This window comes from Ammospiza caudacuta, chromosome Z (genome assembly GCF_027887145.1).
Source record: "Ammospiza caudacuta isolate bAmmCau1 chromosome Z, bAmmCau1.pri, whole genome shotgun sequence".
Classification (NCBI taxonomy): domain Eukaryota; kingdom Metazoa; phylum Chordata; class Aves; order Passeriformes; family Passerellidae; genus Ammospiza; species Ammospiza caudacuta.
In genome coordinates, this window is record NC_080632.1 from 40,932,031 (window position 1) to 40,947,521 (window position 15,491).

Genomic DNA, 15,491 nt, shown 5'->3' on the forward strand with positions numbered 1-15,491 from the left:
TGTAAAATAAATGAGTCCTGAACTGAAATACCAATAAGCCAATTTTGATTGTGCACATGAACCAGGCTTTTCTGAGCACTTTTGAAAATCTAATAATGCTTGGCTACTAGGAAGTAAAATGCAGCTTACTGAAGCTAAGTCTGCTCCTGCTTGCTGCTGTATTTTGTCTTCCAGATATCCAAAAACACTGAAGCATCATGCAAATGTTTTTAATGGAAGGAAAAAATGTTATTACACTTATAGTGTTTAACTACATTTTTTGTCTTAGGATAGGAAGGATTTCCACTTACCTAGTTCTCATGAACTAAATGCTCTATTTTCACTTTGGTATGTATTATCCCTGTGTAATGAGCAGAAAGTACTTTACCTGAAACCACTTATGGCATTGAAGGATAAACATGTGGGCCTGTCTCCCTGTATTCATAAAAGTGAAGCCACAAAACTTAAATTCTACTAAAAGCTTAATTTCTAAAATAAGATTAGACAAGTTCAGCCTTGTATTTCAGAGAAATATAAAAGAGAGCTTATTTAGTAAGGGCAGGGCTTTTTGCTTTACCTGTTATTTGCCTCATGTCCTGCTTTTCTAAAGAAGTAGCAAAATTTTATGCTTCCCATCAACCACTCAGGAATTCAATCACTGTCATTTTAGAAGTTAGGGTTCAGCTAAAGAATTTCTAATTTTATCCCCTCATTTCATTATCTTACTCATCTGATATACAGCACTTTCAACAGTAACTTGCCCTTTCTCCTACTGGGAAAAGAGAAATGTAACAGTTCCTGCTGTAGAGTAGAGTTTGATAAAGACATTAACTTCAGTTCCATAACACAAAGCAAGCACTGCTTTGCAAAGGCTTATAAGAACTAACAAGAGGAGACTTCTTCACTTTTACTGTAAAATGCACACAGCTGTCCAGTCCCAAACAGGAAGTAGAAAGTGAAAAGGTTATCTTGTCTGGAAAGGGAATTATTTATGTGGTGATATGATTGTATATTTTTGTGCTGAGTCAGTACTTTGTCTACAAATGGCCCTGATATTTCAAAAACCTCTCTGTAAATAATTAAAATTTGGCTATCACCTTCAATGACACCTAGATTCAAAAAGCATGTTGGGAAGCAGGAGGAGATATTCAAGTTCACATGGTAACCTTGAAGAGTCAAATGGGAATAATCAGTATCAGAATACACAAGGTCTGCAATGAATCAGGGAAATGACTCTGTAGTAACTATTTTACTGAACTGTGGTTGACCAACCCCATTATGATTCTGACAGACATTTCTCTATTCTACTAAAGAGGACAGCTTTCTCAGATTTTTAAACACAACCTTGCATTAGCTACTTTGAATACTGCCAGCAGTGAAGCCCTGGCATTCACAAATGAGGACTGTGTCCACATTCTTGGGACTGCACAATACATTATTTATTTTCAAATTAAAAATAAAATCTGAGTCCAATGAGATTCCAGTTCTCTGCCATCTGTTCTTTGTGGGAGCCATTAGAGGAATGTCATGGCTGTAGGCTCTCTCCTACACCTAATCCTTAGATACTGTTTTCTCTCAGAAATACGCAAATAGAGCTTACACTACTTGCTGACAGGTTAAGGAAAGCAGGAAAAACCACAAGAAAAGCAAAACATGTTTTATTAAAAAAATACAATTGTGAATACCATTGTAATAATTTTTTTCACCTGTGTATGATCCCCCCCACAAAAAGCTAGGCACTTAGCAAAATATAGACAACAATAACTTGTGAAATGGGAACCAAGAACAGGTTACTTCAGCATTTCTATGTAATCACATGTGCAGTTATTTCATGTCCTAGAAGTAAGTATGTTTTCCTTTTCCCATTCCCAAGAAAACAAAATGATAATCTAAAGCAAGGGCTGTTTTTCCTAAATGTCCAAAGAATTGCATTATCCCCAGACTGTAAATCAGAAGACAGTGAGCAGTAACCAAGTAGTGCCAGCAATATCATGAGGAAATTAAATGCCCACGATGCTTTTCAAAGAAAATATCAAAAAGCTTAGTATTATTTAATTTCCAAACCATAATTACCAAGAATTTTAAATCATCTTTTTCAGGCTTAGCTGAGAGCATCTGGTATTTTAATAATGAAAATGCCCTGCATGTATGGCAATTTGTGTTGTTGCACCTTTTATGAGGATCAAAGTATTGAAAAGATTCTTTAAACTATGGAAAACCAGTTATGTGCAAGAAATTGTGAGCTCAGGTGAAGAAGGAAGAAAAAAAGGTTCAGAAGACGACCTATCAAGAGCTAGCTATGAAATTCATGATGGTCATAGACCTAAAGTGCTTTACCTGAAAGATACATTTAATTAAATGAAATCTTTGAAAGACACATTTGCCTAAACTTGAGAAGGTAGAAACTTTGATGTTTAAATAAATACCTCACTATCTAGTCACATATACAGAATCTATTCAATATTTTTTATGCTATAATAATTTTTTTAACTTCATTAATTTTTTCCTGTGTTACAACAATATAGAAGATTGCCATCACACAATAAATACAAAAAAATAATATCCCCTTCAGTATATAGAACACAGAACATTTGAGCTGACAAATCTTCACAACAGAGGGAAAAAGTCTTCCCCTGTTCTCTCTAGGTCTTCTCAATTTGCATATCTGTAACAGGAAGAATTACATGAAAAAATTATCAAATTACAAAATGATGAAGGCACAGAACACTTTTTGCACCCCTTTCCTAGAGTATGAAGGTACCAAAAAGTTTCCTTCATCTAAAATTAAATTAATTAAAAAGATCAAACAGGAAAAGATGATCATGGGAGTAAATAAAAGTGGTAGTTCAAACATAAAACAGTGTGGGAAGTGCTCTTTAGCAAATACAGTGAGATTGCTGTTGCTCAGGTCCCCCTTTCTTTCAAAACCTTTTAAAATTCTTTTAAATACCTTTAGTGCTCCCTCTGTCAGTATTCCCAGTGGTATATCCCCAGACCCTAACTCTTGTGCTTGGAGATCTACACCTGCAGGACCAGCAGGCTTACCTGTAAGTTTACTGTAGTAAAGTGTAGCAGGGAGGGATTTGGGATGCAATTAATTGAAGTGCTTTAGAAGTCAGCAAGAAAGTGAGAGAAAAACTTCAATAATTTCACCCTCTTGTTCCACACCATAGGATATTTCACAGATTTGAGATATTTGATTCATATATTTTCTTGCTTTGTTGAGAGCAAATCGTACAGCTTGAGACCTGCTCAAGTAGCTGTGACAGGTTCCTGTCCCCTCCTTCACTGCCACCACCACCCTTACAGATATGCATGAACAGCTCTTTCTATAGCAAAAGTGCAAGCTGGGAAAAGCGACTGGTTTGGGGTTTTATATATCTCCACATCATATTTTCCTTCGTATATCTTTCTATTTTAAAAACTAGATTCATTCTTTGATGTAAAGAACAGTACACAATGAGTTATGATGGTGAGTTTGTAAGACACAGAATGCAAAGCTGTATTATTTCTTGCAGGCTCTGTCTGTTGAAACAAGAGGCTAAATAAACCAGTCCTTAATCAATGCTCCAGTGACCAGGATGGTTTATGCTGTGTAAAATTTGCTACTAATTTTTCCTTCATCATTTATACTTACATTTCAGCTCTCTGTCTTCAAAAGAAGCATCTCTGCAGTTGTGTGTATCCTTATCTTTTGCAAGTTCTGTAAGCAAAGGACATATATACACGCAGCAGTGAGCATAGCTTAAACTTTTCCTATAGTGATAGATATGTGTTAGAAACTGCCACCTCAGGCCACTCAGGATCTAGAGTGACTTGAATGTAGAGCAAGGGATGAGATTAGCAGTAAATGCTGTTTCTGTTTGAGCAAGTACTCTCAAGAGAGCTTTTCTTCAGAAAAATGCCAATAGCCAGCATGAACCAATTTTCACACAGCAATTTAATTTGTGGTGGTCTCCAAATACCCATACCACAACTTAAAAGTAAGTCAGCCAGTAACCATCTTGACAGGCAGCAAAAGGATTTTAATCTCTTCTCTCCTGCTGTAAATATTAAGTCTCTTTTCTTCATTTCCTTCAATAGCACCTGTCATGGTGGTGCTGGCCTCCACTAAGCTTTGCTCATAGTAAATATCATCAATATCAACACAGAAACTAAAGCTTCCCTGAGTTTCTCTCAACGGGGCCAAACTCTCTGTCACGAATGTTGTGACAAAGACCCCCAAACGCATGCTATGATACTGGAAAAAACAGAGGAATGTGCCAACACAGTTCAAATTGCAGCAAAAAGTCTGCACATCAGGATGTGATGCCATTCTGAGCTATTACGTTCCAGGGAGCCTGTCCCATCCTATTGCAGACTTTCCAAAACACAATATACTGCTCTGTCCTTTTCTTGTGCATATCAGGAGTGCATCAGTTCCTGGAACAAGTATGCTTTTCATTCCTTTTGAAAGGATGACACAGTCATGAAAAGCCATTCTTCAATTGTAATTTATAGTTGTTATGTAAATGAAATGTAGAAAGCATTATAAAATAGAATTTAAATCTCCATTTGGTTGTCACCATTACAAAGTTAATTCTCAAGCAAAAGAATTTCTTATTTCCACAAGAATCACGCTCTGCTAGATTTATGTCGTATGTACATACTTGCTATTGATGGACTCGCCACAGGTGTTCTGTTGCCCTTATTTGCTCTAGCTGAAACAAAACAAAACAAATTAAAAACAACCCAAAATACTTGCCTTAGATCTATTGAGGAGCTTAAACACATTGGTGGGAGGGGCACACATTACATAGCCCATTACACTACAAATGTAATAACACATTACATTTGTTCTCAAAATACTAATTTTCTTCCAAAACTCTAAAATAAATTCTTCAGTACTCCCAATCTGTTGGTTTCCTTTCCAACCTCCTTTTCTTGTTTCTAAGCTGGAACTCCATTGATACTATGCACTAACATCACTGGAAAATACTTGTTCAAATGGTTTCCCACTGCATCTTTTCACCCAGAATTTGAACATATCAGAAAACAGGGAACAGAAAGGGGATCATCTTCTCAGTGCTTTTTGAGGGGAAAAATTCTCACATTCTGGGAAGATTCTGTTCTGAAACAATCACTTGTCCAGTAACCCAGGACAGCTTAGGATTCAAGATAAAAACTTCTTGTCACTTACAGTGTAAACTTACAGTTTAGCTTTTGAATCAACTTGTAGTTTATCAAACACACACACACTCACACGTGTATGTGTGTATAGATAGATATGAAAGCTAATGTGATGTGCATTATCACATACACACACAAACAATAAATCTTAGTCAAGCAACCTAGGAAACTTCTGACCTTCAATGAAATCCCCAGTGGGATTCTTTCGAGCAGTCAAGGATTTTGCTGTCCCTTCTTCCACTTTCATGTTCTCCTCCTATTCCTATTATGTTCTTAGGGCAAGTATATTCTTATAATTGCAGGATTATCTGCAGTCCTCTTGCAGCCTGTTAGAATCACCTGCAAGCCTGTTAAGCTTATGAATACTTTTCTAAGGACTTTTAAAAAGCCACCCCCCTCCCCCACCCAACCTATGAAAGAAAAAGAAATTAACAGTACTTCTTTCCGTTTAAGTAACAAGTTTAAAACTTTTTTTTTCCTTTATTTTGGGTGCTAGCTATAGTCTTTTCATACTCAGACAACCTACAAATTATATCTTCAAGTTTTTCTTTTGTTAGCTAGCAAGTGAAAACAAATTATTGCCAAACGCTTTAGCTTTTGTACATACTGTGATGCTGAAAATATCCAATATTAATTCAGGAAGTGAACTGAGAAAGCTCAAAACTTAGTGAGGAAATCAATGAAATATTCACTTTAAAAAAAAACAGGTGCTCTCACAGGTCAGTGAAATTCTCTATTTCAGAGAATGCAGAATAAGAACCACTAAAAAACCTCCAGTATCCTACTACCAGCTACCAGCATTCTGGTCCCCAGTCAAAAAGGAAGACACAGAAGAGGAGCCTTCAATTTCCAGTAGGTAAAAGATGATGATGATGCAATAGGTTAGACACTAATTTTACTGCTTACATCCTTACCTATAAGAAAAATTAACAAACATGCATGGCTAAGTGGTGTTTGTGAGGGGTTGATAACCTGTTTCCCTCTGTCAACTTGCTAGTATCTACTCAAGCCCAGTAAAGAAAGAGAAATAAATTATATGGTAAAAAACTGTCTCATTCCACTCAGTGAGGATGAATTAACAAAGCAGATTGCTAATAACTGAGACACTCTAAAATAAATAATTTGCATACCTTTTCTTATGCAGAGCAGAAATAGAAGCACTGATCCCACAAAAGCAGTTGCAATGAGAATTGCTCCAACAAAGCGTCTGCTCTTAGTCTGGAGAATGCCATCAGTTGAATCTTCAAGAAAAACAGGTGGGAGATAAGACATTACATAATTGCATAGGATCCTCCCTTTGTCTTTCATTTTCATTGTATTATTTTTGCTATGAGCAATTAAGACATAATAACAACTTTATAGATTGTGTCTAAGGTCAGGTGTTAATGATGTACATAACACTTTTTTCAAATAAGGCGAGGGGAAGATAGAACATATTAATATTTTTCTCTGTTCTCTGCATTCCATGTGATAGTGCCTTTGATCCCATCAGAATCCTGCTTGTGAAAGTGTTACATCAGGCTTAGTTTCCCAGGATTACACGAAAAACGTAATTGAGAAAGAGGCTCTTTTCATCTGGTAATGATTGCTCCAGATGGAAAGGGTAAATGGTCTCCTTGAATCCCAGATATTTTTCTTGTTAAAATCAGACTTGCCCATTGAAAGAATTACTTGGTTTTCTCACTCTAAACACGGCTGTTTCAAACCCTTGTTGTGTCCAAAAAGCGTGACTGCACAGGTGTTCTTAAAACTAGATGGTGAACTGCATCAGGGAAATGACCTCAGTGACAGTCTGACAAAGAGAAATACTGTTTTTGAGTTGGATTGGGTCTCCTGTCTGGTTGAAAACATATCAGGCTACAGTGCCGAAAAGAATAATCAAAAGCAAAAGCAGAAGAGGAGCTGCCCAGTTAAAAGGTTTAATTAGGAATTGTATTAGTCTTGTCCATATAGGAATTTTCCTTTAATTTTGACTTTATGAGGGAAAAAAAATCTGTATACAAGTACTTAAATTTAAATATGCTCAAAGCAAAGGCTGTAGTGGCAGGAAAAGACCATATTGTTTAAGTTTATGTGACAGTAATCATCAACAAACTAGAATAATCTTGGAAGATGGAAGGATTTAATTTTCAGATGCTAAGTTACATGTCTTCCAAATAATGGAACTTTTAAAAGATTTAGACTCAATTTCCAGATACCTGCAGGTCACACAAAATCCCTGTCTTTATATTCTGACCATACATGCATGATGAACATGTTAGTATGGTGAAAGTATACATTAATAACAAAACTTAATGACACAGGTATTTCTGTCTAGCCTCTTCAAAATTTGGAAAAAGAAACAAATCATAGCTAATTCGACTGGGACAAAATTACATTAGCACCTTGAAGTGTATTACCATAAATGAAATTCAGAAGTGTTACCTGCTAGGTGTAAAATGGCAGTTGTATTTTCTTGCAGCTCTTTATTCCAGAATATACAGTAAAAAATGTCATCAATTCCACTTTTGATTGTGAGGGTACTTGTCACACGATACAACTGGTCATTTGCAGTTTCAAATTCTGTGTTTGCCTTATAAGTCAAATCTTCGTAGTTTCTATTTTGCCATATCACTTCAGCTGCTGGGTATCCTTCTGATTGACACGTCAGCTTCCATTCGTTGTGTCCTGTGCTCACCACTCCTTGGTTTATAATTCTGTAAGGAGCTAAACAATTGGGGGAAAAAAATCATTACCAATAGGAAGCTAGAAGAACAGCCTGTATTAAAGGAAAGACACCTTTTCTTTTTCCCCAGCCCCCAGGGTCAAGTTTCAGCTTGGATTTTGACAGGAAAGGTAAGTAATACTATTGAGTCTGTAACTGGAGGTACAGGATTTATTACAAATTTGATGTGGTTTAGAAAGCTCATTAGGCTTTATGGTCTTTGTACTCTACACATGATTTGCAACCTGATTCCTTACATGTAATGGGAGGTTTAAAGGACAGAACACGGATTCAACCTAAACAGAAGCCTAAGTTACACAGCTGTGCAAGCACCATCAGACAGCCCCTGTCTCCAATTAGGTTTCTTTAGCTGCTAATCCAGATATATCTTACTTCAGGATCTCCTCTGAAATCTTTTAAGAGTATCTCAATATTGAACCGCTGATAGTAGCATACACACCCTTAACTTTCAGGTGGATTGTCTTGTAGTCAGCTCCCCCATAGGCAACAACACAGCGGTAAATTCCTGCATCTCTGAGCTTCACGTCAGTGATCTGAAGGACAGACTGTCCCAAGTTCAGATTCTCTTTCAACAATTTTATTCTTCCCTTAAAGTCATTGTGCTGATTTTTGAGGTCTTCCTCTCCTTTGTGAAGTACATAAACCTGCTTCAACTCATCTTTCTTATCCCAGCTGACACTTAAATCTCTAAACTCTAACTTCCCATTCACTGGAAATGTGCATTCCATGGTCACATTGTTCCCACGTTCCACAATGCAGAGTGACTGAGGAGCTTCAACTGTGAATAAAGCTGAAAAACAAAATTTGGAAGAAAACTTAGTTTTTAAATAATACACCTAATCTTTAAAGTCATGTCTTACCATATCCATAGGAAATTTTAAGGACCAAAGTACATTCTCTGTTCTGAAAAGTTAAACATTTTGGTATGTAGTTGTCCAAGTATGTGATAAAACACAAGACCTCTGCTGTATACACACACAATGGGCACTCATATCTGCAGACACCTGCTTTGTGTACACACACAGTGTGATGCTGTACTAAAAACAGTGAACTGTATATGCACAGCCATCAGCTGTTGCTTTGAGAAAACTCTGTTGTGGTAACAGGCAAGTGTTAGCAATGGGAATGTTCTTTTTATATAAATGCCAATTGTTTTTTACGCACAATGTTAAACAATACACAACATTTCCCAGGTCTGATAGAGTCTAGAAAACCTTTGGTGTAATGCTAATGGTACCTTGTTTGAAAAGGTGCCTCTGCTGGAACTGACAGGGATTTTAACCTGGCCCCATATCAAAATACATGCATCTGGTTTAATGTAAAGCTATGCTTAGACCTTTTCACTTAAAGCATTAAGGGAAAAAACCTCAAATGCTAGCAGCTGAAGGAAAACTGGAGAAATTAACATTTCTGTGCTTATACATGGAAAGAAAACACACCAAAATAGTTCTACTGCTTTTTACGGCTTCTTACCATTTAGGAAATGCCAGTAGAATAAAAATACATACAAAAACAAAGGCCTTCCCATGATGCAGATGGAACCTAAACCAATAAAAAATAAGACAAATATAAATAAATACTCATTTTCTGAGTTGCACTGTCAAATACACTTCATAGCAATCCACACAAAGAATTGGACAGGAGACACTGGATCCCACCCTATTTAAGAACAGGATGAAACTGCACCCAGTAGATAATCAGGCAGAAATCTTCCTGAATGGGTGGGTCCAGGAAAAACATATTACTTTATTTGCTTTAAACATCTGTTCTTGACAGATGGCTAAATAAATCCTTTATCATTATCTGTTGATAAGTGAATAAATACTCACAAATACCCAGTTGTAGCCTAACTATAGCAGGGAATGTCGCTCCCATTAGGAGAATGAAAGAATTTTCTATACTGTCAGTGCAGGAAATAGAACTTGGTTCTTCCCCACCTGTTCATTTTATTTTAACATACTGTGAATACACCCTGCTTTTTTACCCTGGTCCCACAGTACATACCAGAAGGCTCACAAAGTTACATATACTGTGAAAACAATTCATAAATATATGTTCATTTCATAACATATATTTATGCAGTAACAACTATGAATCAACCATTCACACAGTAGTGCCTTTGTAAAACAGTGACAAAGCCAGTCAATCTACAAGCAGAATCTATTGCATTGAATTTCTGCTGCTTTACATCTGAATACAAAAGTCATTTCACTTTTCTGTCAGAAGTTTTTCCCCTCTTTACTGACATAGGCTTTATAGTCCTACACAACATTTTAACATTTTAAAATGCTTATTAATATCGACTCATACATTTAATCTTAACACACCCACTGCTTTTGGTAAGTCTGTATTTTAAGCCCTAAACGCAGAAAATGGTAATTTTTTTCTAAATAAAGTTTTAATTTTGGACCCATAAACATCCACCAAAATAACGAAGTATTGCCTTTAGCTATTTCCTAGTGGTAGTTTCAGAATCTGTATAAGAAATTAGACAACTGTAACGCTCATGAAACTTCCTAACTGATGAAACTCTATCTTGACTGCCATTCTTCACAATTTTTATGTTTCATCCTTCCTTCTCTGATTGTCAACTTTAAGATGACAGTGAAAAAACAATTTTGTCTTGAATTCATAAGACACATGTGCCCTTACTGTGCTGTGGCTTAAGGGAACTAGACTCCTTCTAACAATTTGATTCAATTTACTTCTTTTCCTCAGACTGCTGCTGCCTGATCCCAACAGCTGATTTGCAGCAAGCAATGCATATGGAGCTGAGAAAGGAAGGCAATCCATTACATTGTTAACAATGTAAGCATAGTCTAAAAATAGGCACAGGAATAATTCAAAGAAGACTCTCGGGGTGCAAGATCTGATTAATTGATAAATCCTAGGCTTCAAAAAGTAATTAGGTGCCAGACTTACTCCTTAGCCACAAGTGATGTCCTTGAAAGCACTAGAAAATTGCAGCCCAATCCTGTGGGTCCCCAAGAGTTTCTCTGAATGTGTATGCATCAGTATGCCTCCATCATGATTCCCCTGCTAGAGTAACAAGCACTCCAGACCACCAACTAAGCTCCAAAGTAAAGCTTCTCCAACGAGACAGAGGTATACCCATCACACAAAAGTACCATAATCACCCTTACTCTGGAGACAAGCCTATCACTGAGACTGACTGGGTATTGTGCACTCCCCCTATCAGAATGACCAGAGCTGCAGCACACTCAGACTCAAAATACTTTCTTTTTTTTCTTTTTTTTTTTTTTTTGTTTTGTTTTAAAGTAGTGGCTGTAGACTGCTCATAACAAAGCAGACTGCTTGAACTAGTACACTGCTTGGAACAAACAGTATGTGCTCTACAGTCAGGAAAGATACCCATACTCCTGCCTGCAACCCCTATCCACCTTTTTAACAGGAAAACGAATTATTGGCATGATGTCCAGGAGGGGTGCTCTGATTAACTCCTGGAAGACAGACAGCAAGTTAGCTTTTATAGTCCCAAGACCCATGTTTATGTCCTACAATTGCTGACACTTATTAGAATGCCTTCTCCCACTGTAGAGGAAAACAAGCTTTACAATACACAAAAGAAGTATGACTACTACTTACAAATTTCCTCAAGACTGAGAAAGTTTGCAGCTGTATTCAATTTTTCACTTTCAGAGGGAAAAAAATGCAGGTCCAGGTCAAATCCAGGTGCACATGCAAAAAGAAAACCACTCCAATAACCATTATAGAACCTTCTCTTGTTTTACCCTGAGCAGAAGAATCCTCTGGATAGTTTGAGACCTTGACATCAATCAAAGTCCTTTACTAAAGCTTGCTATTTTTCTTACAGTACCTACCACAGTGTCTTTTCTGTCCTCCTGCCAGCTTCCAACATCTGTGGAAGTTTTTTAAAAGCAAATTATATTCTAAACTGTACAAATTGCTCCTCAGTACTGCTGCTGCACGTTTCTGCCACAATCAAATGAAAATGACAGGAAAAACCAGAACTATCTGTCAAAAGACTTCATGTGACAACTTAAATGTTGATGTAAGTACACCTACTTCTTTAGGAAACTTCCCCATTATTGGAAAGTTCCCCAGCAGGGAAAATTCTGTATTGCTAACAGTGGTTCACTGTAACCAAACAGACAAATGCTGCAAAAATTTGAACATAAAATGCCATGGGCATTTTAAAACCACATAATCTAATCAAAGCTATGTGTAAGCACTAGTCCTTGGAATACCAATTGCAGGTGGTCATCCATCTACACATACTCAGGGTCCCTAGATTATAAATCTCAAGCCACGCCAAAAAGCTGCTAACAACTAGAACTTTCCACACAATTTTCTCATGTCCGTAAAGGTCATAGGAATAGAAATAACGTAGGAATAACAGGAAAAGCATTTCCTACCCTCCTCTTGTAAAGACAGATATTCTCTTCCCAAGATTTGGACACAGTGAAGGCCACTTGCCTTGCTACTGTGTAGTGAAAAAAGAGTTCTTAATCCTACGTACTATGCTAGCAAAAAATAGAGTACTGTCTTTTTCATTTTCTTGATTCTAGAAGTCCTTTAAGAATACAGAACCCCCCTCCCCTCTCAAGCATTAGAAGCAAAAGGATGAACTCACATTAACTTGTAGACTGTAGAGGGAGAATCGAGTCAAGAGCACAAAATACAACTCTAACCATATGTTTCAGTGTAAATTCCTTCTCTTAAGTTGTCTTCACATACATCAGAAAATGGTTGAAGTTCTCAGAATTAAAATACTGCAAAATGAACACTCTAAAATTTTTCACCGTTTTCTTCTTTCCACTTGACAGCCTGCTCACAATATCTGTCGTGGAAGAAAAAACACGTAATGTACAAAACTGATAAGGTTCATGGTTTTGCTTGATGTGTGAGATGAATGTGGAAACCGTGGTATATAAAATAGCTGGATGTAACATTTAGGTTGTAACAACATGAAACTACCTTAGGAGATTGAGGAGGTGGATATTTGCAGTAGGTGAGACCGATAAATGTTAATTTCCACTGGTTTTTTTGCTGCTGTTAAAAACAGGCTAAATTATATTGAATCAGTAGAGGGGAAAAAAAAAAAAAAGGTGTAACAGAAAGAAACTGAAACACATTTATTAAATACCGTGAGATCACAGAAGCCACCTTTCAATGTAGTGACCTTTCAATGTCAGGAAATTAGTTACTGCTTTTTCACTGCTTACCTTGAGGTCACAGGGTTGCATTTTTCATGTAAATTTTTAGCAGCAAATAAAGGACCAGGACAGGTGGTGTTTTGTTAAGTTTCTTTTTGTTCTTATTGTTTATTTTTGTTGTCTATACACATACACTCCTATATATATACACACGCACACATACACATCTACATGCACACAAGCACATTTTACTGCACAGTTCTATACTGCTGTGGTGGAGTTTGAGTTTTGGGGGTTTTTCACCTGTTTTGCCGAACTTCCCAGACACCTATCTCACTCAGTCCAGCCTGCCACCGGGCATTGCCAAGCAGACGCCTCCAGGGAGCACGCCCCGGGCAGGCTCGGGGGGCCGCCGGTGCCGTGCTCACCTCAGGCTGGGATGAGGCCGGTGCAGTACCGGGACGGGCCCGGGCCGCCGGCAGCCCCGCGCCCCGCACTGCCGCCGTTCGGCTCCTCCCAGCCTGGCGGCTCCTCCCTGCCTGGGGCTCTCTCCGCGGCCGCCGCAGCTCTGCGGAGCGTCTCCCGCCCCATCTCGGCCAGGCCTCTGTCGGACCAGGTGTGCTACTACCCAGCCCCGGCCCCAGCCCCGGTTCCCCCGCTGCGGCTGCGCCGGGCGCGGCAGTGCCGGGAAGTGCTCCCCGCCGCGGCCCTTCGCGGAAGGCCGTGCCGAAAATCCCCGCGCCGTGCTCCTGCGCCTCACCTTTCCCAGCGCTTCAGCTGTGGCGGAGCAGGGAGTTCTCTAGGCAGCTTCTCTGTTCCTGAGAGCCGTGAGCTCTAAACAACAAAACCAAAAGCGACACCAGTACTGCCTCACCCTGCGTCTGTTGCCTGTCCTTAATCCTTTCTTTTTCAACATGGTGAGATCATTTATTGTAAACGGGTCGCTTGCACTTTCTAAACGAATGCATTTCCATTATTCATGCGGAGGACTGGAAATGACACAGTATCCAGGATATCCCTGAATTCCCGGAGCTATGTCCTGCTTCTCCAGAGACAAAGAAGTAATTTATTTTAATAGCTCTATTCCCTGCCACTTAAAGAGCCTTCTGGGAAACAACCTCCAATTTAATGATAATATAATCTGGACATTCAGTGTTGTGCATCGTTTTTATGCTGCGATAATTTTTCTTATGTTATGAAACATAACAAGATCAGCCATAACTTTTCTGCGAGAAAGCAACCCTGAAATAAGAATATTACTCAGGACATTACCAAAGAACCAAAGAGTGGTTATGAGAGTGTTTTACTAATGAGTGTATTTACAGGGTAAAATATAAATCAAATACAAAATTGTGATACATGGTAGCATACACGTCTAAGAAATGTACACTGAAGGAGAGAAGGACACCGAAACCCCTGTGCTCTCTATACCCTAAGCATCAGGTACTGAAACCTGCAGTATGAAGTTAATGGTTTTGTGGGCCACAAGCCAGCAGGTGTTTGAGAAACCACAGGAATCCCTACCTGGAAGCCATCGGGTTTTCTGTTGATACAGGACATTGATGTGGAGGTTTTTAACAGCAATCGGTTTAATTGTGTTCAAATCTTCCAAAAACACATAACATGAGTCCCTCAGAAAGGAGAATGTAGATATTAGGTTATGCAATAAAAACTCCTCTGCACATCCCTCACACAGACAGACAAAGACTGCTGTCCCTGCTGCTTCCAGGCCCTTCCCATGGGATATCAGCCCAACAGAGACATATCTCCACAAGCACAGAGAAGCACAGAGGTCTCAAGGCAGGTAGGAGCCCAAACAGATGACTTAGAGAAAGCTCATATTTTAAGAAGCTTCAAATTGTTTAGCAATAAACATGTAAAGGGCAAATTTACTTACAAAACTATGTGGTGTACATGAGTTACAAAAGAGTCATAAAACCAGACAAAATAATCGTAAGCCAATCTATGAAGTTTCTTTTCAGTAAGAACAAAAAATGACTGCAAAAACATTCCCAGAATGAAGTGGAAGCTTCTAGTTTATGATAAATGCTTTAAGTTAACTAAGAAGACCAGTAACATAGGGACTTCCCCTACAACAAACAAAAAATGCTGTGTCAAAGCTACATCTTAGTTCTATGTAGCTTCTAGGATTTTCCTTCACACAGTTTCTATTTTCAAAAGTCAAAAAGTAAAACAAAAAAATAGATAAAAATCTACAAGGTTGCAATAATCTTTCTTCATTAATGTAAAATATTAGAAGTCTGGATTGTTTTGCTGAATATTCATTCCTAAAATGTAAAAGGAAAAGTTACTCTTACAAGTTAAATAATTAGTTATTATGGGGTTAAAATGTCTTATGGTCATCTATGTTTACAGTCAGTACACTTCTGGCATACTTAAGTAAATATACTGTAAAACAAGGAAATTGGCTTGCTAAATACTACAAATTCAGGACATTGGTCTTCAATTTATTTCTTCAG

At 38.0% G+C, this 15,491-nt stretch overlaps 1 protein-coding gene across 2 annotated transcripts; it reads right to left on the reverse strand.

Annotated features, from left to right (window-relative positions):
• Nucleotides 1–1,648: 1,648 nt before the first annotated feature.
• Nucleotides 1,649–13,933, reverse strand: LOC131571269 (programmed cell death 1 ligand 1-like). 2 transcript variants are annotated; one of them, XM_058823917.1, is made up of 10 exons: nucleotides 13,772–13,933; nucleotides 12,489–12,695; nucleotides 11,480–11,526; nucleotides 9,347–9,415; nucleotides 8,313–8,663; nucleotides 7,573–7,854; nucleotides 6,279–6,389; nucleotides 4,629–4,679; nucleotides 3,617–3,682; nucleotides 1,649–2,644 (listed from the first exon to the last, which is right to left on the reverse strand). In XM_058823917.1, the coding sequence occupies exons 4-10, from the start codon at nucleotides 9,399–9,401 to the stop codon at nucleotides 2,622–2,624; spliced, it is 939 nt and encodes a 312-aa protein (XP_058679900.1). In that variant the 5' UTR covers nucleotides 9,402–9,415; nucleotides 11,480–11,526; nucleotides 12,489–12,695; nucleotides 13,772–13,933; the 3' UTR covers nucleotides 1,649–2,621. The 2 variants fall into 2 exon arrangements, with proteins under 2 accessions (XP_058679900.1, XP_058679901.1); XM_058823918.1 differs by lacking the exon at nucleotides 13,772–13,933 and adding an exon at nucleotides 13,315–13,362.
• Nucleotides 13,934–15,491: the final 1,558 nt, after the last annotated feature.

Bases quoted from the DNA above. Each gene is read 5' to 3' on its own strand.
- LOC131571269 (XM_058823917.1), bottom strand. From the start codon at position 9,401: ATGGGAAGGCCTTTGTTTTTGTATGTATTTTTATTCTACTGGCATTTC. The intron at 6,390-7,572 runs GTAACACTTCTG...TTTTTCTTGAAG, and splicing joins TGCCATTTTACACCTAGCAG to ATTCAACTGATGGCATTCTC. The intron at 2,645-3,616 runs GTAAGTATAAAT...TTCCTGTTACAG, and splicing joins TGAAGACAGAGAGCTGAAAT to ATATGCAAATTGAGAAGACC.